The 26809-nt window shown below is 36.4% G+C and overlaps 1 protein-coding gene across 3 annotated transcripts in view; it reads left to right on the forward strand.

Annotated features, from left to right (window-relative positions):
- Window positions 1–26809, forward strand: part of LOC131028056 (anaphase-promoting complex subunit 4) — a 244177-nt gene that overhangs the window by 108591 nt on the left and 108777 nt on the right. For all 3 annotated transcript variants that reach the window (XM_057958234.2, XM_057958232.2, XM_059221554.1), the window contains exons 7-11: window positions 16027–16151; window positions 22349–22509; window positions 22649–22749; window positions 22831–22905; window positions 25959–26138. In XM_057958234.2, the coding sequence (XP_057814217.1) occupies window positions 16027–16151; window positions 22349–22509; window positions 22649–22749; window positions 22831–22905; window positions 25959–26138 (642 nt within the window). The remainder of the gene's footprint in view (window positions 1–16026; window positions 16152–22348; window positions 22510–22648; window positions 22750–22830; window positions 22906–25958; window positions 26139–26809) is intronic.

Consider the following 26809-nt stretch of genomic DNA (forward strand, 5'->3'; position numbering starts at 1 on the left):
ATCCTGCCAAAAACATCAAATGCACCCCTGTGGCTCCACAAAAGAAGGTGCATAAGTCACAAAAACTGTCGGAGCATTTAAAGCTTTGAGTGTTGATCACGCCATCCAGAAGTGTCGCCAGTCGGAAAGAAGTCCGGGGACTCTCGAAACTCGGGTTCCCAAAGTGAGGGAGACAAGGAAAGAACTTCGAAACCTCGGGGTTCTAGAGTTCCGAGGAAGGGGAAGGAGAACTTCAGAACCTCAGGGTTTCGGAGTTTCGGGAAAGGGAAGAAGAGACTAAGCAAAAGGAAAAGGGGAGACCTAGCAAAGGAACTTCAGAACCTCGGGGTTCCGGAGTTTCGGAGAAGAGGGAAAGGCAGCAAGGAAGGGGACTTTAGAACCTTGGGATTCCGGAGAACAGAGAAAAGGCAAGGAGGGAAAGAACCTCGAAACCTCGGGGTTCCGGAGTTCCAGGAAAAGAAAGGGGCTAAGGGAAAGGAACTTCAGAACCTCCGAGGTTCCGAAGTTCCGAAGAACTGCAAGGAAAGGGAACTTTGGAACCTTAGGGTTCTGGAGTCCTGAGAAAGGAAAAGGCCAAGGGGAGGAACTTCGGAATCTCAGGGTTTCGGAGAACAGAGAGAAGAAAGGGAAGGCTAAGGGAGGAACTTCGAAACCTTGGGGTTTCGGAGTTCCGGGGAAGGGAAGAAGACGAGGAGGGAACTTCGGAACCTCGTGGTTCTGGAGTTCCGGGCAACTGAAGAGGAGGAAAAGAAAGGGAGGAACTTTGAGGGAACTTCGGAACCTTGTGGTTCTGGAGTTTAAGGGAACTGAAGAGGAGGAAAAGAAAGGGAGGAACTTCGGAACCTTGGGGTTCCGGAGTTCTGGGAAAGGGAAAAAGGAGAGGCAGCAAAGGGAAGGAACTCTGGAACCTCGAGGTTCCGAGAAAGGGAAGAAAGGCTAAGGAAAAGGCCTCTTCTAGACAAGACAACACTTCACACTTCATGATTCCATTGTTTTCTCTTTGATCAACTGGGGCAGCGCTGGTCCATGGATCGTATATTTGATCGATTCTCACTGATGGACCAAGGGTGTCATAAAATGACAACAGGTACAACCAGCATAGAGCAAGATAATAACAGCTCCAACCCTCCTCGCAATGGGAATAGTACGACCAGCATAAAGCAAGATAATTACAGCTTCAACCCTCCTCACACCCTCAATCTGCAAACTCAAAAGAAGCCTCCAAAAATCTGCAACTATAAGCTGAGAAGATGTATAGAATGAATCACAATGAAAGCTCCTATGTGTTTCTTGAATGAAGACATCAAATAATCCTCTAGATTGTGTCTTTCAACAACATGGAATCTCCTCCAGAAGCACAAGCAATATCAAATATTCAACATCAACATGAGATATGAGCTTCACAAAATTGCTTTTATAGCTCTTCTAAGAAAATCGACTCTCTTCACTCTTTGCTTTAATTTAATAAAAGTCACTTTTTAATCTAGCAATGTCGTGTCCAAATATAAAAAGATGCCATCCATTTAAATCAAAACATCTTTCACTTTGTAACTGGCCCCTGTAGTCCCTTTATTAAATAATTAAACTAACGATAAAGTTAAATCTTTCATTTAACTATATTAATTATTAACTTATTGTTATTCTAGTTAAAACCACTGAATTGTATTAAATGTTGAGACAAAAAATCAAAATTGGATCCGCCAACAATACTAGAAATAGTAACACTGCCAATTGGCTTAGTTGGTGCTCGAAAGTGGCTTACAAAAAATAGTAAGTATTGGAAGACTAACCCAAAATCACTCCAGAAAAGAGCATTATGGTAATAATAATGGTGGGAACTGAACTAAACATCACTTTGCCAAACTGTTGGACAAACTGCCTCTAAGTTGCTTAATGCTAACTGTTTAGCCTATGGGAACCAAACTGAAAGGCTAATGGTCCACCAACTCAATTGCTTAGGAAGGGGACATTACAATACACCCTTTCCAAAATTTCTTGTCCTCGAGTAATCTCAACTTAGGATGTTGCGAAATCTACTAATTCTCCCGCATTGCATCCTCCATTGAAAAGTTCTTCCATTTAACCAAAAATTCTTGAATGACCCATCTCTAAGGAGTCCGCCATTTGGTGTCAATGATGGCCTCTACAATCAATATCAACTTCCTCCTCTCATCCAATGGTGGCAACTCAGATGAGGGACCACATTGTGACCGAGTGCCTTCTTGAGCTTGGATACGTGAAACACATCATGAACCTTGTTGGTACTTGGTAGCTCAAGCTCATAGGCAAACTCTTCAACTTGTCAAAATACTCTGAATGGACCATAGAATCTGCGCTTGAGCTTTTTCGCTCCACTCTTCTTGAGAGTAGACTATCTCTATGGCTGCAATCTCAGATAAACCATATCCCCAACCTCAAAATTTCGCTCTATCCGATGTTGATCAACATACAACTTTTGCTGATGCTTATTAAAGTAATATTTTATTATTTAATTGTCATTTAGAAATATTTTGTTTTCTTTAGTTGTAATAGATTGTTTCTATTTCAGCCTTTTGTTTTCGATTGTTTCGTTTAGAAACATCGGTATGTAATTGTCTATATATGTAATCTTCGTTTTCATAATTCAATATCTAATTACCATATCATGGTATTAGAGCGGGATTAATTTTTTCGCGGGCAATCCTGAATGATTTTTTAAGAAATCCTTTAGAAGTTTTTTAATTTGATTTTTTTTCGAATAATAATGAAAAGATTGCAGAGATTGAATTTTTTTTTCAGCACAAATGCAGTTTTTTGGAGCACAAAATTGCAATCAGTTCATGGGTTTTTGGAGTTAGCTCAACACTTTTTCTGAGGGAGCTGCGCTGTTTTCTCTTTGTGTTTTCTAAGTCGCCTGTGTGTTCTTGTTTGCATGAGCTCAGATTTTTTTTTTGGGCGGGTTTTCCTTGTCTGCAACTTGCAAAAAATCGTGATGCCATTCCTCTCTCGTTGTGTCTGCATCTTTCAATTTGTCTTGTTTTTTGTGGAACTTGACAACCTTTGATTTTGTGCGATGCAATTTTTGAAGGCATTTTTGTGCTGCATGAAAGGTTTCTTTTCTTTTGTTTCCAAACATGGTTCTTTCATTCTTTTTGCAACCTGCGTTGTATTTTCAAAGACCTAGGGTTTTTGAATTAAAAAAATTGTAATTTTTTGATTTTTTTTTCTGGGATCTAACTACTGGTGACCTAGGGCTTTAGCATTTTGACTTGGGTATTCTATTTCTAGTCTAAGCCTTTAAATTTGTGCATTGGGATCCATTCTAGCAAACATGTTTGTATCTTGGAATTTGTGCTGCCTGTTTCAAGCTTTATGCTTTCACTTGATTTTAAACCAAAATCTTTTGCCTAGTTTTTTTGACCTACACAAGGTTGACCAACTTTGACCTTGGTATTTGTGATGGCGTCTTTTACCAACATTATGTTGGAAAGCAGTTAGAAGTTCAACAACCACAATTATAACTCGTGGAAACAACACATGTTAACCATTTTTGAATGCTGGTGTCTAGACCAGATTGTTCTGGGAAAGACGACGCGATCCTTAGCAGTAGGAAGAGACCAGGACAAGTTCGATGAACGCAACCAGGAAGTGGTGATGCTCATCAAATTTTAGTCACCAACTATGTTAACCCAAGTTTCCGGGAGAGGGACGGCAAGGAACGACGGGACAAGTTTCCGGGATGACAAAATGTTTTGCCAATTTTGGGGACGGCGGGGGGATGGCAAAGGGGATGTCTATATAAAATATAGGGAAAATTTAAAATGTATAGATAAATTTTAAATGTTCATATGTAAAATAGATAAAGCATGTATATATCAAAGAAACGAGACTCAGACTCGGCTCAGACTCGGACTCGGGACTTGGCGTCAGGCTTGGCTGGACTCGGGAAAGTGAAAAACTCAAGAAATTTAGAGATTTTTAAAGATTTAAAACTTGTTTCAGACACCCTTTTTGAATACACTTTAAAGACACAAAAACATCATCAAACTCGGCTCATTTGATTACATACACAAGTATACATCAATCACATAAGCATAAACGCAAATTGTAGCTGAAGAAAATAACAAACATAGATATACAAATATTGTCAAATGTATACAATATTACAAAACTCATGGAATAAAAAATCCATGTCATCATATGATCATCATCAAATGCTTCATACAAATACCAAAGGTAAATAGTAAATACTAAATACAACTACAAGTGTACAAGCCTATGGCTCAGAGGGCCGTGCACCCTCTCGCCTTGGCCCCTTGCGAAGGCATTTAAAGTAGGTCCTGGATGATTTAGCAGCCATAGTCGCTCCCTGTGACACCATGCCATGCTCACCAACATCAGGAACAACTGTGTCACTCTGAGTCTCAGTATTTCCTGTCTCTGCTCGTGCTCTTTGCTCCTCCTCTGCCATGGCTACAGCCTCAGCCTCTATATCTACCTGGTTGATCCAATCAATGTCATCATCACTAAAGACAGCTGTAGGAGTTCCAGGAGCTGTCTGATATTCATTGGCCCACTCTGCTTCAAGATCAACCTCATCTAGAATGATAGGAGAGATGTCAACTAATGCATTCTTTCTCATTCTCAGGCGGAGGTTGTAGTGAACAAAGACGAGATCATTCATCTTCTCCACAGATAATCTATTGCGCCTCTTGGAGTGTATGTGCTCAAACATACTCCAATTGCGCTCACAACCTGATGCGCTACATGGTTGGCTCAAGATGCGAATGGCCAACTTCTGAATATTTGGTGTCGTTAGGCCAAAAAAGCTCCACCAATGATCTGAGTTTGAAATGAGAAAAATAAATAAAATCAGTCTCACTCATGAACTCATTTAACAAGTTACAATATAGTATTGAATAAAACTAAAATTAAGCCTTACAATTTATTTTTACCTGGCATCATAGTTGTCCTACCGTCTTTGGCGACAGGACGAGAGAAGGTCTCCCCTTGTGCATCTGAAAACAACTGTAGCTCTCGAAAAAGGTCTATCTGAGAAGTACCAATAGGTCCCATCTTCTCCATGATTGCGTATAGCCCATTAAGGACCTCCACATCAGCCTTGAAAGAAGGGATAAAACGGAATGCCGGATTCAGATAATAGGCTGCCGCATGGATGGGCCTATGAAGCTGATGATGCCATCTCCTATCAATGATCTCCCAAATGGGACCATACTTGCTCTCATCTCCTCCATAGACGAATCTGATGTCCTCATATATATAGCCCATTGCGGGCTTATCTCCATCTGCAACTCGCAACAAAACCACCAAGGGCTTAACAAACTGCAAAATTGAAAATATTTAATTTAGAAAAATGAGCAAATAAGAGAATACATATAATAAGTTATAAAACATGAAGTTAAATTGTAGAATTTATAAAAAAATTACCTTCACTATCTCATCACAAGGGACCCAAAAGTCTTGCTCATCAAAAATGCAGTCTGCCATATCTTTCCCTGCAGGGGTGGTAGCATAGGATGAGGAAGACCACTCCTCACCAACAATCATACGTCTCAAGGCAGACTTAGACCTAAGCATGGACTGCAATGTGAGGAAGTTTGTGGCAAATCTTGTGATTCCTGGACGAGCTAACTCCTTATGCTTTGTGTATTGTCTCATAAGAACCAACACCCATGAATGATTATATACAAATTTGCAGACATTTCTTGCCCTTTCTACACATCTCTTGACCCATGAGATTTTTCCAATATCCTCCAACATGAGGTCAATGCAATGAGCAGCACATGGAGTCCAAAGTTCCAAACTATAGATGGGTGCCTCTCCATCAATAGTCTACCTGCAGCAAAATAATTTGTTGCATTGTAAATTGTAATTAATGGAGGTACAAACTACAAGATAGTAATTAATTTGCAAACAAAATTAGTTTGTAATCAAAAGTTTACTTGCAACAACATAATTTGCTGCATTGTCGGTCACCACCTGTACCACGTTCTCCTCACCCACATCTTCAATCACCTCCTCTATCTGCCCACATAGGTAGGTGGCATTCTTGCAATGGGCAGAGGCATCAATGGACTTAATGAAAACGATGCCCCTTGAAATAAAAAAATAAAGCTAGGTCAATGATCATTGAATAAACTATTAGATAAAAAATAAAAAATTAAAGACTATATGAAACTAAAATTAATCAATCACCTGCGGAAGAAACAAGAAAATTAAGGAGAGTTCTATTTCTCCTATCCGTCCAACCATCAGTCATGATGGTGCAACCTTTAGTGCTCCATATCTGGTGTTGTTCATCTAAATCCTTCTTCACATCATCCACCATTTGAGACAAAATGGGTCCCCTCAAATCACTCTCACTAGGGGCTTTGAACCCTGCCCCGCATATGGTAAGGGCATCAACCATTTCTTGCCAATAAGGAGACCTGTCGTAAAGAAACTCAATGAGATAAGTTAAGTATAAAAATTCAATGAGATAAGTTAAGTATAAAACTTAAAACAATCAAAGTTATCAAACATAAAAGTTAGTAAAACATTCACCTGGCTACAAATAATGGAATACAGTTGTAGCTCCAAAACCTGCCAACTACCATTTTAGCAGCATCATGGACCTCCGTGCTCCAACCCATGCCCTCAAGCGACAGTTGGGACCCAGGAGTAGTGCGAGGCACAAAGAAGGAATCCAACCTAGATTTACGAATCCTAGGTCCAATGCTAACACTCCCACTACAACTACTAGTGCTAGGAGCATGAGAAGTGGCAGTGGCACTGCCACTTATAGAAGCAGAAGCAAAAGCGGAAGCACCAACAGTCGCAAACTGAGTGGGACGATATGGAGGTAAGGAAGAAGGGCCTCCAACACAACCTAACTGTGTCCCTCTTCCTAAAATTGTCTCTCTCCTAATGGCCGCTCGATCCTCCTTTTGTTTCTTTTTCCTTTCAATTTCCTCAACCATTACATAACATTCACGTACGACCTTAGGGACTGCTTTTAGGCATGGTTCGACATCATGTTCACGCACACCAGCAATATGGTATTTCAGCCTATATATACCTCCATGGAATATTGTTTTGCAAAACATACATTTTGTTTGCCCCTTTCCTTGCCCTGGAAAATCCTCATGATATTTCCAAGCAGGGTCCTTTCTAATGGGGGGTCTAGAAGCTGAAGTACACATTTTAGGATAGTTTTGTGAAACTTGAAGTTGAGGCAAATAATAAAGTGAAGTTTGCTGCAATAGAAAATTACAAATACAAAATAAAATTAATACATATTACATACATTCAAAAAAACTAAAGTAGGGTTTGTCAAACCCTACTTTTAAAAAAAAGAAATTTACAAACCCTACATAGTACAACACTACAACTACATACTACATGCTACATAGAAACATACAAAAGATTTTGAAAGAAAATGTAAAACTTTCAAAATAAATGAATAGAAAATGGAATTTTGGCATACAAGAAACAAACTAATCTTCAAAAAAACAATCTTACCTCTTACAACAAGTTTGAAATGAGCTGCAAAGTCTTCCTATCCAACTCTTGATGCACCAAATCCAAACACAATGCAGCTCCAATGTGACAAATTGAAGAAAACTTGAGCTTCCTCCTTGCTGGTTTTTCTTCTATGCACCCTTGTTTATCTTCCCAACTCACTTTACTCCTCCTTTTTTTGCAAGTGAATGAAATGAAAGTCACTTTTAGGGATAGAAGATAATTAACAAAAAAAAACGGAATTAAAAAAACATTGCAAAGTAATTTTTTTTTTGTCTTTTACTTTTGGCCCACGCCGGCCGAGTCTGGGGCTCGGGGCTCACTGAGTTTGGCGAGTTTGAGTCCTAGTCCCTAGGACTCGCCGAGCATGACTCGTACTCGGACTCGCCGAGTCCGGGTGAGTCTGGGCGAGTCCCGTTTCTATGGTATATATACATTATATTCATATGAAAACATGGATAAAGCAGGTATATGTACATTATAGAACCTTAACATACCACATTTGTGTTCAAAATTATCGTCAATACTCTATATGCATTCATGATTCAGAATTCATTGTCAATACTCAATATGCATTCATAATTGAAAATACATTGTCAATATGCCAACACTTGTTTGCATGTAGCTCATTGTTTCTTTTTGGTTGGAGGATATTTTGATAGTCTTCCATTACAATTATGACCTACAACCGCTTCTTTATGGACTACAAAGTTTTGGGTGTTTGTGAAATTCTATACCAAGCTGTTATTCATATTTCTGAGTGCTTTTGGCTATGATTCAAACCTGTTTACCTTTCATAATTGTGAAAAATCCAATATAGCAGACCTGCAACCACTTTTTTACGCACTATCGAGTTCTAAGTGTTTGTGATTTTTGTTACCAGGCTGCTGCTCATTATTTCCAAGTGCTTTTGGAAGTGATTCAGACATGTTTACCCATCATATTAGTGAAAATCCAGTTTTACAGACCTATAATAAAATTAAAGAATGTTTTTTTTGAGCATTTGAGTCATTATTTCCAAGTGCTTTTGGAAGTGATTCAGACATGTTTACCCATCATATTAGTGAAAATCCAGTTTTACAGACCTATAATAAAATTAAAGAATGTTTTTTTTGAGCATTTGAGTCTTTTTTTTTTTAAAGCCATGAATGGTGTCATCCTGATAGACATATAAAGCCATGAATGGAGTCATCCTGATATACATATGATAGGTGGTATTATAGAAATACTCACCAAGGTGTAGTCATTTTATCCAAGCTCTCTGCTGTCTAGAAACATAATTCCTGAGATACTCTTCCAATTATTTATTTATTACTTCTATGATTCTATCTATTCATCTTGGCGTTCCCTTTGTGCTCCAGCCACCATTGAACGCCACTCCCATCATTGATTCTAATACCTACCCTATTCTCATGACATTCCTATGAATGCAGAAAACAAAACCAAAACCAAGTTCAAATAACTCAAAGTTCACATTTCCAACACTAATAATCAAATAGTCATAATTGCTCAAAACACAATAAACATAGGAAATGAAACAAATAACAAATCAACCCCATATTGAAATTCATAAAGTAAATCCATCATTCCATATAACATCCCTTTGAAATTTCACAAAAAAATCTACTTTTAAATAAATTCCAACTTTTAGCAAAAACCAGGTGAATAGTGTTTTCCACCACGAAAATAGCTTCAAATACCATAAAAATTCAAAATTCGGAAACAAAAAGATCTAAGAAATTTCTTTTGAATAAAAATAGTTCACTGCACCCTCATTTGACATTTGTAATGAATTGATTGCTCACTTTCAATGGGGTCTTTATTAATCTTCATCGCTGCTTTTATTCCTTGTAACAACCACTAACTAATAATAAAGGAAATAGTGTACTAACTTATCATTACATAATTGAGTTAGCGACAAACTTCAACTTCAGCTGAAAAAGAATAATAACTAACTGCTTTTCATTGGAAAAAGACTAAGTTACTGGTTCAGGTACGGATTTGCGGATTTGGCAAAAAAATAAATTTCTTGGGTACGGGTACGACAGGTACGTCTGTATATATATATGTGTGTGTGTGTGTGTGTGTGTGTTCAAACATCAAAATTCTAAAATATAATTATATAATTTATAAACTATCACTACCATTATTGATTATTACAATGATACAATCCATACAAAAATGAAATATACAATGTGACTTTCCATTCATAAATGATAAATCTATAATTGTCAATGCCAATAAATATTCATATATCGCAAATGTAATCAGTAATAACTTAAGTCTAATATCATGTTAAAAAAAATATTAAAAAAAGTGTTTTTTTATTGTTTTCTGTGTTTTTATGACCCGTGGGCCCCGTTTTTGGGAACCCACAGGCCTTGGTTCTCCTGGGTCGCAGGACCCATAGAGAACCCATCCACCTAGGCAGGACCCGGGTGGAACCTAGGGAGAACCAGGACCCAGACCCAACCTAAAATGCCAAGAATCGGTATCTGAGGAAAAAGATAACTAATCAATTCAACTGAAAAAGTAGTTAAACTATAAATGGGCCATTAAGAATTATACTTCATTTGCTTGAAACAAGAAAGAGATTTCAATAAGTAGTTTTACTCTATCAAGGAAAAAGATAAAAGTTCAGAGATTATAGTTCATTAAGCTTCCTCATGATAACTTGTAACAAGCCTCGAAATAGTCTAGAAGAGGGAGAGCATCATCAAGGGATTGTTTAGAAGACTCGGTCGATGTTTAACTAAGACACACTCAACAATCAATTGAGCAAAAAGTAAAGTTATTAATACAACAACGATGCTTCTCACAACAGTATCTTTATATATATACTCTTAATTAAATTCCCAATAGAGACTATGAAACTCTTCTCTGTCATACCATTAACCAGTATACAATCAAAACTTCATTCTAATCTTAGACCTTCCTTTAAGATGATAGATTAATCGTTAAGCAACACATTATTCAAGAATAAACACTTACAAATATACAAATCATTATAAACAAATGCTAGATGGAGTTGATGCTATTGAATTTATCATAGATTGAATGGGGATTAACATGCCCGGAGTTTGGTGATGCTGGTAATATTTCACCTTATCTTATTGTGCAATCCCTTTTGTTGTGTGAATCGCACACCCATCCCCGTCTTGGACAGGGACCCCCTGGTTTTGTGCCTTTCTGTCTTTGCGGAAGAGGAAGGGGATGTGAAGGATCAAGTTGGTGAGTGATGGAGTCTGGAATTTCCTGCCCTGAAATTTGGCTAAGTCTGGAATTTCCTGATCCTGAAATTTGACTAACTTTGAAAAACTGAGGAATCCTCCAAAAACTAGAATTTGCAATATAACTCCTGGAGGGCCGAAACCACTCTCAAACATCCTGAAAGTATATATGGAATATAACTTAAAGTCTCTTTTACTTAAATGTTATATTCCATAAAATGATCCTCCGGGGAGATCTTGACAAACTTGCCCAAGTGCCCAAGCTCGCGCTTCTTGAAGAAAACGTTTAAAAATCGCTAAAATGCCCAATTTCGGACCCTGGGGCTAAAATGTGAAAAAGTTCAAAAGTTGCAAAAAGCCCCCAGAGGTCCGAATTTCACTTAAGTTGTCCAATTTCGGACCCTGGGCCAAAAAGTGAAAAAGTTGACAAAACAGGCTGGAGGTTCGAAAAAGTGAAAAGTTGCCAAAAGGTGCTTTAGGTCCGAATTTCACTTAAATGCCCAATTTCGGACCCTGGCTCCGAAATTTGAAAGTTTGTTATAAATTTGCAAAAAGACCCCAGAGGTCCGAAAATCACTTAAAATCCCCAATTTCGGACCATGGGGCAAAAGGTTGAAAAAGTAAAAAACTTGCCAAAAGGTGGTTTAGGTCTGAAAATATTCCCAGTTCGCCCAAAACGTTGAAAACTCCGAAATTCCAAAAACGCCTAAGGATCCGAAATTCGTCAAATTTGCAAAAATAGCCATATGGTCCGAAGTTTTTTTTTCGATTTTCAAAAATGCCTTCAAACCTCCGAAATTTGCAAACGTGTTTATAGATCCAAAGTTTTACAAAGGGCATTTAGGTCCGAAATTTCTACAGATTACAAAAAAAACGCTGGGAGCTCCGAAATCTATTTAATTTCGCAAAATATGCTTCAAAACACTGAAAGCTCCAGAAGGTTAAAATCGCGAAAAATACCTTTGGGCACCAAAACGTTAAAACCTCCAAAAAAATCCAAACTTCACTTTGAGTTTCGCAAAAACGTTGAATGGTCCGAAATTCTGGACAAGTTGTAAAAACCGCCTTAAGCTCCGAATTTGGCATTAAAATCACGAAATTTCCAAACATGTTTAGCTCCGAAAATATTCCCAGTTTGCCAAAAAACGCTAAATGCTCTGAAATTTGCAAAACAAGCCAAAGGGTCCGAAGTTTTTGAAAATTGCAGAATAGCGTCTAAGTTCTCCGAAATTCACCAGAAAAGCATGAGAGTTAGAGTTTTAAAATTTGCAGAAGTTCTTCAAACCTCCAGAGTCGCGCTATAAGAAACCATTCAAATGCCATAAAACCATTCAAAATGCCCAAGACTCCAAAGGTAAAATCACGCAGAAGTAAATCGACCAAGGATCAGATTTCACATTCGAAGAGAAAGGAGAAGCATTTTCAAGATACATCTCACAAAGAGCTTCTCAAACCAGACGCCATTAAATTTAATATTTGTTAAATTAATTAATTTTTCAAATTGATTTAATAAAATGAAATTGGTTGATTGATCGTAGGACGTCATTGAAGAACCAGGAGAAGGCCTCAGATGCAAATCAAGGAAGGATCGCAATTCAAGGCCAGGCGCTGAAGACTAGAAAAAGGAAAAGATGCAAGAGCGCGAGAACAACCGAGCATTGGGAACTGTGCCGTTGAACAAAGATGAAGTCCACCGGCAAAATTGAAGGCAAAAGGCAAAAGAACACTTAGTCTATGCATTCTCAAGAAAGTGCACAGCTGGATTTAAGTCCAGAAATTCAGTTTTAAAACTGAAGTTGCTTTATTGTAAACTGCCTATGGGTCTCGCGCAAGATATTTTTGTGGATAACTATTCCCAACCACCAAGAAGATTGGGTAGACCTGAATTAAAGCCAAATAATTCGGCATGGGTTAAAGCTGCCAGCTTCTGGAAGGCAGATCAGGACCCTTGGATGCAGTCCATCCTAGCCTCTGATTCAAAATTGTAATATCTATAAAAGGCAGAGGCCTTTCTTTTGTAAAGGGTTAGATAGTTGGAGATTTTTGTCAGACAATTGGTTAGAATTTTGTAGTTAGATCTTAGAGGTTAGAATAGGTTAGATCTTAGCAGTAGCATAGAGATGCTGCATAAATTGTTGTAATAGGCAGATGAGATCAATATATAAACATTGATTTGGTGTTTATTGTCTTGTTTTCATCCTGTTTGCATGGTTTCTTTCAGTATTTTAGATAGATCTTTCTGTTTTGGGTGTGCAGGTATTTGATAGATTTGGGCTCATACCACTGAGGATATACTGATTGTGTATCCTTTTGTGTGGTTAACCTGAGCCTTCGATTGTGCTTAGTTCAATTGCAGATGTCTGTCTAAGCTGCGCCAGAATTGGGTGCTTAGCTGTGCGTCTCCAGTCTGAAAATCTTCCAAGTCCCTTTGAAGATTGCACTGTTCCTGCAAGGTTGTGAGCTATTCTGGCCAAGCAAGAATTGGTTATGTTGGATCCATCTACCCACATACCCGTGTTGTTAGTTTTAGATCTCCTAACCCTTCCCTTTTGCTCTTTATTACGTAATTCGAGAATCACAGCAGACTAGCTTGTTGCAAATCGTAAGTCCCCTTGTGTTTCCAGCAAAAACACATCAAGCCACTGAGAGATCCCGCAGTCAAGACCTGACAAAAGAACCTTGAGGTTGTCTCCTTTGATCAAACTTAGAAAACAGCATTAGAGACTTCCTTATCTCAATAGAGAGTAGGATACTCAGCTGGCTATTCTATTCTGCGTTGGCCGTATGGAGTTTGCAGCAATGCGATTTCAGGCACGTCAACACCTTTATCCCTTGCGTATCACCTCAAGATGATCCATGTATCTCCTATACCGTGCTGCGATATGAACAATGGTGACAAAGAGACTTTGATAGCATTTAGCAAGGGTATCAATGACTAATAGTGATGAAAAGGATATATAAGAGAGAAATCTAATGAGTGATAGTTATGAGGTATTATGGTTGCAAACAAGAAATAAGCCAAAGATATTAGCAGCTGCAATTATGAATGCGTAACAAAGAGACAAACTTTCTCCTTCCATATATTACCTATAGAAAAACAAATAGTTCCCCCCTCAATGCAAGGTATGTCCAGGTGAATAATGAGGGCGAGAGTCTCTACTTTCTCATCATCCCTTCTCTCCCCATCACAAGACAAAGAATTACCACCACAAGAAAAATGTACTCCACCTAGTCATTGATGCATGCATGCCAATCTCCAGAGGTGGTGAGAGTAACATCTCTACCCACTTCCAAATATTAAATAATTAAACTACGACTTATTAGCGGATATCATACTCCCCATAATTCTTTAGACATAATGAAATTATATATGTATAAATATACATTCATTTATGAAATTATACATCCATATATATATATATATATATATATATAATCTTTAACAACTCAACTTATAATAATATTAAAATTATTAAACTCAAGGAAAAACAGTACACGGGCAACTCACAAAGATGACAAGGGGAAACAACCACCTAGAAGGCCAAGGTGACAACCAATTAACTAAGTTTAAGACTCGGGGCTCAATGGCAAGTTTGGTCTCTTCCCAAGTTTGCGATCCTCTCCTTGATGATAATCTTCGTCCCTCCTGAGGGCGAAGCTTATCCTACATCCACTTCATTACATGGAAATGGTTAAACCAATCTTATCTTCCCATTTATCATATGTCTATATAAAGAAAAGATAGACATTGCCAAAATAATCATTCATGTCTTACAATCAATTATACTAGAGATTACTCATTCACATTTGAAAGTAATAAAATATCAATGTTCGGCCATACACACAATTGCATCAATCAAAATAAAACCATCGTTGGAGGGGTGTACCATTCCTCTTGTTATCTCTGCCTTATGTTTATATAGAATCGCTTGTTTGATGAGCGATTACAATGGCAAGTAGGTCATATAGAATTTGTTTATTAAACCAGGAGCCTCCCTTTGTAGTAAACTGATATATGAATCAGCTAGCAAAATTACATTACTTATGCCATTTCACCTTTGTTTATTATGGTTTTTCTTCTAATAGTTTATTTGGCCAAAGCTTTTATAAAATCGACTCTCATATTTTATACGCCATCTTGTACTAAGATACGAAAGTCAGCTGTATTATGACATAACTAATTCTTCCTGTTTGATGTTTGCTGACTTGTCTTTATGGTTTGCTGACTTCTCTATGAATTCACTGCTGTAAAAACTCTTAGTCATAACATATAAATTTTTTCTCTTCATTGTAATGTCCCTAATACATAGTGTGCAACGTTAGTTGATCAGTCCCAGTCAAAGTCATTGTCAATCAATGTTGTCCATATGTTTACCCTATACTTGATCTTAATCATATTTCCGATGTTGTATTGGCTTTGAATACTCTTATCATTTATAAAGATAATACAGGGAGCTTTCTCAAATTAGCAACATAATGCTTAATGAAGTCTTGTTACCATCCTTTATTTATTATTCTTGCTAAACCCATTCATTTCTACTAACTAATTTGGAGATGTCATATTCCTGCTATGCCTGGATCACACAATGTTGGGTATCAAAAATGGGGATATTAGAGACATTACACCTTTGACATTAGTCACAAGAACAACCATATTTGTGACAGTTTTGTTCTATTATTAGATGTTTGGATTTTTATAATGAATGCCCTTAAAAGATGATAATCACAGTGTATTTGTAAGTTGTATGTTGGCATTTACCCTGGAGAATAATGTTTTGTAGAACAAGATGTATTAGGTATTATCCAGGCATCTAGAAAATTTGAAATTACTTATTGGATAGTGGCTCTTTGTTCTTTACTGATCTTATAAAATCATGTCATATTTAATCAAGAAGACTATTGTTAATGAGCGAGCATGTGGATTGCTGTTTTTGCTCAAAGTTTTTAGTTGAAAGATTTTGCCAATTTGCCATGGATTGTAAGAGATATGTATTAAATATAAGTGATGCATGTGGTGTTAGGGATTATTCCTTTCCAATTCAAATATATTTCTTGCTTGTTGCTGAGTAGGATCTGAGAAATTTGATTTCAGCTTTTGCGGTGTTTCACTATATATTATAGCATTAAACTAATTTTTTTTTAAGAATAACAATTCAGTTTGATAAGATGACAAAATGGAAAGTTTGAAATTCAAATTAGTAGATAAACTAAATCGTTTTCTTTTATAGGATCTTTTCTAATGTATAAGAAAGAAAGTATATCATGTGTCTACGTATTTGCAATGATTACTAAGCAGGTGGCACTTTCAAAAGATCTTCAGCAATTAATTGTTCTCTGTTATGGAATGCGGGTTGAGGGGACATCAGATATGAAACTGGGATTGCACAGTCTTCTTATCAACACATCCATATTCCAGAAAAGGTTGTATTCCTTATGTAATTTTTATAATAAAATCAAATATTTTATGGTTAACATAATGCAGGTTTTCGATGGAAAGGGTGTATAAGATGATGCGTGGGAGCACATAAAACTGACCAAATTTTAAGTAACATTGAATTTACTGTATTAGCTCAAGATCATGTTGCTGCAGTACATTTTCGAAACTTTATACTGCTGCCAGAATTGGACCATTCTCTTTAGTTTAGTAATATGGGCTGCAGCTTGGTTTTATTAGATAGTGTATTTGGGATTTCATTATGTACCAATCCTTGTGATGCTGAGGTTTTACATTTTCTTCTTTGCAGAGTACTTAATAAAACTTTTATGCCTAGTTCATTTACTTCATATTATTTCTCTTTGGTTTCAAATGAGTTCTGATTATCGATTTTATTCAGTGTTATGTTTCTCTAAAACCCTCTGTTCTTCTGCAACTAAATTTGGAGCAGACTTGTTTCTGCAATATTGTAGTGGAAAAGGTGATTGTTCCCAACCTGACATATCGCTATTCTGTCATATTGCACCCTCCAGGATGGCAGCATACACTGCTCTGATACCACTGTAATATGCTGCTCTGTTTGCCTTAGTTCTTTTTTTTTGTGTTTGCAAAGGTTTTTGAATGATAAACAAAGTGCAGAATAATAGAAATATTTGCAGCAAACTAATAACTTAGAAATTTGACAAAACTCAGAAATACACAAGGCTGAAAATTCCAGATTTTATTTATGATCAAAAAGTACAATTTTTATCAAATGTAAGAGCAACCCAAATCATTAAATAGCATTACATATCTATTCCAAACATACCCAGAAAATGCAATAATGAAATGCCTTGATCTGTTCACAAAATGAAAATATGCATTCCGGCTTCCCTGGCATACTCCAAAATCACCCTCTATGACCAAAGTGATGAAGCCTCTGCATTCTCCAGCTTGGGTGATTCAAAAGGAGCAAACAAATCCTCCAAACTCCAGTTGACCCCTCTATGGGTCTAATACCACTTTCTAGCAAGTACAACCTCCTCGAATAAGTACGGCCAGCAAGAAATAGACCAAAATATATGCAATGAACTCTGCAAGTCTCCTTAATCTATCTTCATGAATAATCTCCATCACTTTGTAGCTTTGAAAATTGAGGAAGAAGAAGATATCACACACCATTAAAGCTCAGCTGTGATCTCTATGTGAAATCACCAAGATATTCTCTGGATTGTGTCAGAAAACTGTTGGATTTTAGGTCTCAGATTAACAGTAAGAACAAAAATCAGAATTGCATCTTTGACAGCTTATATTAACATGAAGGTTAGCTGAACAATTAAACAAACATAGTCTAAATGAAATGCATAAACAATATAACACAAAACACGAGTTACCCTGGGAAACCTCCCTCTTGGAGGAAAAACCCAGCAAAGAATGATCCTCAGATCTGATTGTCACCAATTGGATAGATTACAATACTTATCCCTTTAATGCTAATGATGATGAACAAACAGCAATCTGTTTGTTCTAATCGGATTACTAGGTCAGCACACAAGCTTGACCAAGACTGCACCAAAACAGCCTTCTTCTTTAGATCTGCTCCAGGTCTGATATGATGTCTCAGAGCTTTGATAACCTGTCTTCAATATCAATATGGAGTACACAGCTCTGCACCTTTTGATGATGAAGTCTGCACTCTTTAATGGAGGTATTTGCATCTAGGATTATGCCCATGAATGGGATTCGCCTTTAGTCTATATAGCATCAGTTCTTCACATACAATGGATCAGATTCTTCAGGCACGGATTGCTCCTAACAGCAGGGATAATTCACACCAAGTTGGCTCAGATTCTTCAAATATTGATTGCACATAATAGCTGAGAAGGTTCGCATTGTATGACTGGAGAATTTCGCACCATAGGGCAAAGGTAGAGTTCGCATCAATCTTTTGGAGCTGAATTGCTTGCTTGAAAAACTTATATTATGCACTCCAAATGACACCATATATATATGGTGCTTGCTGACTTATTGGGTCGGCCCAATAAGTAATTGGCGCCAACTTCAAATTTGATTTCCACGCTAATGTATATATATTTGAATGCTTCCACCTTATATTATATAGGGTTGGCCCTATATTGAATTTGGCACCAGTGTTAGTTTGAATGCCCATGCTACCTTTGGGTGTGGATACAAGTAAGGGTGGGCCCAACCCTATTTAGCAAAAATCAAATGTTGCCTTGGGCAATTTGATTTTTGCTTTATAATTAATTTTCGAACTAGTTACAAACAACAAAAACAACATGAAGAATGTTTCCTGTAAGGGATTTCGTCCTCACAAACCAAAGGAGGAACAATCTCCTCGAAACAAGAAGCAATATCAAATATCCAATTCAGCTTGCTAAAAAATGAACTCCCAAAACCTTTTTATATCATCTAAGAAGGGGGTTGGCCTCTTCTATTTTTCTTTTTAAAAAAATTAAAATAAAATCACCTCCTTAATAAAATGGGATCCATGTCTTCGAAAGGCCCCTTTTTGAAAATTACCACTTTCCTTTAATATTGGCGCCCAAAATAGTCTTATATTAAAAATTAAAAAATGAAAAAGTTAAATATTTAATTTAACTTTATGAAATATTAATTTATCTTTATTTTATATAAAATCACCAGACTACATTAAATATCAAATATTGATATCCACAACTCCCTTCGACGTATCTAAAATTGTAACCTTGCCCGCTGGCTCAGTCGGTGTCCAAAACTTACTTACTAGATATAGTAAGTATTGTAGAACCCACCAAAAATCACTCTAGAAAAGGGCATTATGCTCATAATAACTGTTGGAGCTCAACTAAACCTCTAATACTGCCATCCCACTGGATCAATTGTCTCCAAATTAGCCTATGAGAACCTACTAGATGGGCTAACTGTCCACCAAACTTAATTGGTTACTAAGGGGACACTGCACAAAGTCTTGTTTTTCCTTGCAGTTTATTTCTTGGAAGTTGATCTTTGAACTTTTGAATGCAAACATGAAGGGATTAGGGTTTCGTAGATGATTAAGAATATACAGTTTTTTTTTAAAAAATATTGCTAACAACCTCTTATGTGGCAATTGGTTGAAAGGAGAGTTGGTGGGGTCCCTGCTTTTATTCAGATTGAAAATCTTCTCTTAAAATGATGCATGAAATACTTCACTATGTATGAAAAAGAATCAAATGTATCTACTTATGTAATGTCCCCTTTTTGGTAGGACACCAAATCTTGCCCACTAACTTGTAGAATTATCGTAGGTTATGTATTTTCAGTCTGCTGTGGTAATTTGGCCAACTTCAATTTGATGTTGTTTCCCTCTTTGAAAGCTGAACACTGCTCTCTTGGATGAGTTTGATGTCCCCTTCTTGTTGACATCAGACTTTCAGTGAGATTAGCCTATCATTCTGACCCTCGTAGGCTAATGAGGATGGTTAGAGGGTCTCTTGAGGATTGTATCATCTCCAGTGTTCAATATACTTCGTTTTGGTCTTTGTGTGGCATCATTCGGACTTCATTTGCTACGTTATTGCTATACTTACTATTTATAGTAAGTCTTGGGTTGTTCGAGAAGGACCCTTTCTATTTTTAGCAGGGGTGTATGGTAACATGGGGAAAAGTAGAGTGGACTCCCATTTCAGACGGCATTGAAAAATGCTAAGTATTTTGGGAGATATTAATGTTTATGTGGCCAAATTAATAATAAACATTAAATAAGGCAAATATAAAGTTATAACTTAACTTTTTAACTCGAGGGTCTAGGCATCATAAGGAGGGGCCCCGACTTATTAATTAATTATGTGCACATAACCCAAGGTCTTTATTTCATTTAATGATGCCAACTTAATGTTATTAAAGTGCTTTTTGGGAGAAATTCGAACTCTCTTGGGGATTATATATGCTTAACAAGAAGAAGTTTGATTATTATCGTTGCATCTCTTTTTCATGACTTGTGGGGAGCAGAGACCAAGGGTTTCAGTCTTTCATCAGCCATTGGAGAACAGGAAATCTCCAGTGTTGCAGCCATCTGAATTTGTGAAATGTCCAGTGAATTTGGCATTCAGAGGGGGCTTCAATCAGAAGTTCTATTTGGACTCAATCAGTGAATTTAGTGGCTTAAATCTGATTAGTTTGAAGAATTAATAGCTGCAGATTGGGATACTGGTTTAGATGATAATTTTCCAGCATTCACCCAATTCTTTCAGGCTGCAAATCATTCCAGAAATTCTTCATTACAGCTGCAAGTAGGGCGAACTTTCAAGGAGGGGCGATTTTGCTTATGAGGGCACAATAAATTCCCCAAAAAATACCAAAGAGTGGCAGCTGATCCTAGGGAGCCTAGCGCTGCATTCTTGGAGCAAATTGGAGGAAGTTACAGCAGTTACATTAATAATACCAGGTTCAATAATATTGCAGCAGTTGCTTTTTGTATTCGATTTCAATAAAATCTCCAATCTTATGCATTTAAGGAAATAGTCTTTGTGTTCATGGCCAGATAGATGTATTTAATTGATTTTCAGTTTAAAAGAATTAGTTTGTTGCAATTTCTTCTTTTGTCAAACCCTATCAAAAAAGCACAAAAAAATTCAGAAAAACCAAAACACAAAAAATTACACTTGCATCCAATATTTACAAATTACCGGCATAGGAGACAAAGCGGGTCTTCACAATGAGTGCTATTGTTGAATGGTTCAATCTACATTTGCTTGCTGAAGATTCTTTGCTTTGTTAGTAGAATTGATCTTAATTGTATTGCTTTTCTCCATTGATTGATAAGTCCCCTTCAATGCTTGGAATGAATTCTCCTTTATACTTTACTGGTAGAAGGGTCGCCACCTTTCATAAGCATTGAGTCACCACTTTTCATTGTTGCCCTTGAGAATAATATATTGTTTCCCAAACTGATCTCCCCTTTATATCCTCCGATGTGAGGGAGAGTCACCGCTCTTCATAATGGTCACAACCTTTGATGACAATTACCACCCTTCGAATGAGTCACAACCCTTCATAATTTCTGCCCTCCTTTGGAAGAGTCACTTCCTTATTTACTTCCCATTCCTTCCTTCTTCCATTGACTCTTCCTTGATTCCCATGCTTCCTTGTTTCTTTTCTCCTCCCTCACAAGTGAGGTTCTCTTCTCCCTTTTATATCTTATGTTTGTGGGAGTCACAACTTTTCATTTCATGCCTTTTGACCATTCATTAACTTAATGAAATTTTAATTATATTTAATTTTATTCTTTTATATTTTAGTTTTATTTTCTTTTTTTTTATTTATTTTATTATTAAATCCTATCTCAAGGTGGGGACATTACAACTTAGTTTGGAAATGCAACCATCGTACAAATGTAAACAAGTTTTCTGAAGTCATAGTTGATGGTAAATCCCTGTATCCCTGCTTTTGTGGTAAATCTGGTAAAATGAAGAATATGGTGAATTTGGTTGTCAGAAGATGGGATAGATTTATTGGTTATGTTTTCATTTTTCTAGGGGTAACCCAGTCAAAACACTAAAATTGTCATTGATTCATTCTGATTCAGAAGATGAGCATTCATTAAGATATAAAGGACAGAACCTGTCCCAAAGTATAGTTGGTTTAGAATTGCATAATATCACTCAATTGAATGTGTAAATCACATTGCTAATCTAGTGTGAGAAACAATATTCAATGTCAGAGTTATACAAATCATGGCCAAAACATTTGCTGCTTTATAACCTTGCAATTACTGTAGAGTTCTATTTTAGATTAAAATTGCGGAAGTTTCTGTTGGCGGAAAATAAAGAGAAGCTATTGGATTAAAGAATTGGAGTATTAATTTGAAGTGGTTGACATTTTGTTGGATGCTAAATTAATATCCATTTGATTGATTCTTTTGATGATTAAATGAATAATTATAAAATCACTATTCCAGTGGACTTTAGGGCATCATGTTTTATTTTTTACCTCTAAGAAGGTTTTGTCTTGGAATGATGATATAATGATGTAATCTTCGATTCTTCGGAATGGTTGCAAGATATATCAGTGAGAAGTTATTTCAAAATAATCTCCTCAGTGATGAGAAAATATTCAGGAATTCTTCTAGTTCTTCTAAAATTAGCAATTTATATGTATAGACCTTTAGACATTTGTCAACAAAGCAATGTTTGACTGCTTCCATCTATTTTTTGTTGTTTAGGAACAAGGAACTTTTTCAGGTTGCATTGCAAGTGTCAAATATTGAGAAACTTCAAGATGTTGTACTTGTGTCTTTACAAGCAATGCATAAACAATGGTCAGATGCCATGAACTTGTTTAAGGACAAGTTCCGTCATCTTTCATCTCTGCTTGCAGTTCATGGTATATAAACTAAATCATATAGTTTTTATAGTTTTTATAAACATTTTATATTTTATTGCGTAAGATCTAATAAACCATTTGTGTTATCCTTTCTGGAATCCTTAGATTTGTTTTTGTCTAATTTGTCAGTTCATTTCAGGATTGGATTCAAACCAACAGGATGAACTGGTGAATTTTTTGTGTGGATTTACTGCAAGTGATGCACTGCGCCAGTTTCTGGAAAATTCTCTAAGTGAAGGGGTATGAACTTTTCAATTTTCATATTCCTTGAAACTTTCTTAGTACTAGTGTACTGCCAATAAGACACAAAGGTTCCTGCAGGGAGTAAAACGATTAGCCAAAAGCATTGATTCTGCTGGCAAGGAGATGCGCACTATTATAGACGAATCTTTGAAGGTGAGTTTCCCTTGTTCGCAAATGCTTTCTAATATGTAGTTGCTTTGAATCCGTTTTGAATACCAGAATTACTCATGTAATCTGAGTCTGCAAAATGCGAAGGTCAGGGATTCTTCCTTTTTCTTTTGGCGTAACTCAGTATTCAACCCCAAGTACCTCTAAAACCTCATGCGTCTGCACCACAGTTCGGATTATTATTGATATTCATGATTGAGCTTTATCTGTGCGGCCATGACCTCTAAGTATTCTTGAATGCTGCATTAAGACTGGTTAACTTCAATTTCAATTTGTTTCTGATAAATACCAATGACAAATTTTATCTTTGATTTTTATCAAAAGTTTGTCAAAATAATATTTTGATCACAAATTTTTCCATAAGACATCCTTCAATAGCATTTATTGTTACGAGTCCAAGCAAATAATCCAATATATAATTAGTTAGCACATAGTATTTCACTTTGGCAAAGCTTTGATCAAAGAATGCAAGCTAGATATGTTCATTGAATCAGATATATTAAAGGCTATTTATTAAGTAAGCCGGGAGATTGTCTAACAATATTTTTTAAAATCTGGTTTTAATTAAAGATTTTAGATTTTCAGTCAAACATAATATAATGCATTTGGATACCACTACATAAAGTTTTTAATTCTGACATTTAGAGTCACCTTTGAGACTCTTTTTCAGGAACATTGCAAGATCAATAATGTGGTTTCTTGGATTGCCCTCGTTTCTCTTTAAATACTATAAAATAGGGTACTAATTTTTAAATTTAGAGGTCGGACCTATAATCTGGTTTTAATGCCCAAAAGGCAATTGGGTAAAAAACTTGTATCTTGAGAATGACATCAGCCATAATGGTAAATAACTCTTTGCAACTAATTAAAGAAATCTTATGACTTCGGAAAGATTTATCACTCTTATGACACAATTATCTTTTGAAACCTCTCATCTCTCACATGATGGGTTAGATGATTTAAAAATAGCATGGGCTTGCATGAAAAATAGAAATTGATAAAAATAGCAAAGGCAATAAATAAATCTAGCTAGAAAATGATAATATCTGAATGTGCCCTTTCTCTTTGAAAATGGTGATGGCTAAAATTAGTTAGTGTGGGCTAAAAATAGACCTCTAATCAGGCAACTCTAGATGACTTTGATGATTCTACAATTTTTCCTCTCATCACATCTAACCCACTTGAAAAACCTTCAAAATATACTCATTCATCCCTCCTTTATAAAAACACACCCCATTGGCAAGCACACACCTACTTTGTCTTTTAGCATTAACATGGAATTTTCAAGAAAAAAACACTTTCTTTGTATTGGTGCACACCAATATCGTCAGGTGTGCTTATCCGCTACCATCATGCTTTTAACTGAAATTTATGGAAGGCACTTGTATAGCTCTTTGGGTGTGCCTAGCCAAATAAAGAATTTTGATTTATACTAGTGTTTGTTAGTATTTGCATGCACTTTTGATCTTGCGTGCAGCTTTGCACAAAATCCCCTTTTTAAAATTTTTTCTTTTCCCTCCATGTGCACACCAACTCCTATAGATGCGCCAATGCTAGGGGTGACTTTAGACTTTAGAAACATGTCCTTTTATGAGGTGTGTGACTGCTCCTTGGTGCATGCCATTATAGGGCAACTTTTTTTTTCATGACATCAAACTTTTTGGGAAGGCACCCATGCTTCATTTTGGATGCACTTAATCTTCCTTGTGGCTTGCACTAGTCTTTTAGCATGCTCTAATTCAAATAAGAAAATTAAATTTTGGATTAGTTTCCTTTGTAAAGGTACATTGACAATCTTTGGTACGTGCCATTGGTTTGGAAGTGTCTTTTTAAAAAGTTATAACTTCTTCTTCATGAGGTATGCACCAACTACTAGGTGTGCGACACCAGTTTGAAGGTGGTTGATAACAGGAAATTTATCTCTTTGTATTGGCACATGCCAGTAGTTTGTCTTTGAAATATTCAAAATTTATTTTTCTTCTTGCTAGTACATGTGCTGTTCTTTGCTTGTGCAGGCTTCTTTTGTTCAATGTAAGTGTTTTCCATTCTTCTCCTCATCTCACATTCACCCGTCCTCTTCCTTAAGCTAGATTCAGTTTTGCATTTGAGAGATTTGTTGGGTATAAGCATGTGCTATTACTCATGGTGAATCATACTGACCCTTCGTATTGGTGCACCTAAGCTCTTTGGTGCACACCAATACATAATGGGAAAAATTTGAAAGTCTTTAGCTCCTTTGTTGACTTGTGCCTACACTCTTCTTTATGTGCCTATACACTGTCTTCAACAAAATATTGTTGAATCTCTCCCCACACATCCTTTTTCTTTTTCAGGTACATTTATCTGTTTGGTGCATCTCGTTGCATCTTTCATTCCTTTTTGCATTGATGCGTGATTTCTTCAAGTGCTTGACATTAGGGTTTAGCAAAAAGAACCATGAAGACGATACATACAAGATAAGATTCGAAACATATCAAGGGTAGATAAATGAGGATGTCCAGTTGATAAATTTGACTCAATATGAAATTTTCATACAGGAACAACACTAATATTTTTTAGTGATACGGTCACTAATGTGAAATATTAACATAAATAATATAATTTTGAAAAATGTTCTGAGTATTCACATAACTTTCACATTCTATTAAATGGTCAGATTATTCTGATACATTGTTTGTGTATTCCTTGTGGAACAAGCAACATCTATTTACATAATAAGTTTTTGTTTGTTCACATTTGATATTGAGTGATATTATTTTGAGAAGCAACATCTATTTTAATAATAAGTTTCTTTTTCTCTGATTTTAGAGAAGCAATTTCTAGATATATTGAGGTATTACATATGAGAATTTATGTAATTCACACGTCATCACACGTCATCTGCATCTCTCTAAAACTGTTCAATGATAGAGATTTAGATCTTTTAAATCTACTTTAAAATTTTTATGGTGCTGGTTTCTTCAACTCTCAAATAAATGGGAATTATGCTATATCCTGACAAAAGCTGTTTGCATTTTGCAATTTTGCTTCTTTTTCAGCCAGCATCTGATGAAATTGCATTTAGAATCGGGGAGCTGAAGGGATTTTCTGAATGGGGTGCACGCTTTCAAAGTATTGGACTGGAGGAAAATATGGTTCATCAAGCAATGGAAGACTCTGGGATGTTGGTGGTGCAAATTGAACGGCTGCTCAGAGTTCTATCTGAAACTGTGAAACTGGTTAAGTTCATGATTATGTCTTTTTGAAATTAATTGTAAATTTGAAACAGAGATAATAGCCCTTTTGTTCTTTGCTGTTTTATAAGAGATTCTACAAGCGTTTATTTAGGCAGTGCTTGCTTGATGTTTACTTGATGACATTTTGTAGGGTAACAAATTCAAATGTGGTGCTAATTGTAATAAATTTATCATGCTACAATAATTTTGTGAATGGCTTCTCCAAGATCTGTAGCCCGTAATTGTACAAGAACCTGCAAAAGATCTGCAGCCTGTAATTGTACATTAACTCCGACCTTAGTCTTATTTGTGACATTTTTGACCTTGCCACTAAGTTTACTTTGAATGAGCAGAAACAATTATGGTTGAGCTCATCTTCTAAATTTATATAGAGACGTCAAGGACTTTGAAGGGAAACGTAAGATGTCTGCATGATTTGTTGCAAAACATGGAGAGTAGAGCCCTCTTGTTGAAGATCCTGTTGGATATTTTGTCATTGATGTCAAAGGTTGATAATCAAGGTCGTCCAAACTTTGGAGGATTACTCAGAGTAACTGAGAACTATGGGACAAAAGGTTATATTTTTCAGCTACTTGGTTGTCTACTTGAGCTGGTTGCATATTTGCTTGAGCTACTTGACTACCTGGTTGAGCTACTTGGTTGTGTTCTTGAGC

The sequence above is a fragment of the Cryptomeria japonica genome, chromosome 5 (genome assembly GCF_030272615.1).
Source record: "Cryptomeria japonica chromosome 5, Sugi_1.0, whole genome shotgun sequence".
Classification (NCBI taxonomy): Eukaryota; Viridiplantae; Streptophyta; class Pinopsida; order Cupressales; family Cupressaceae; genus Cryptomeria; species Cryptomeria japonica.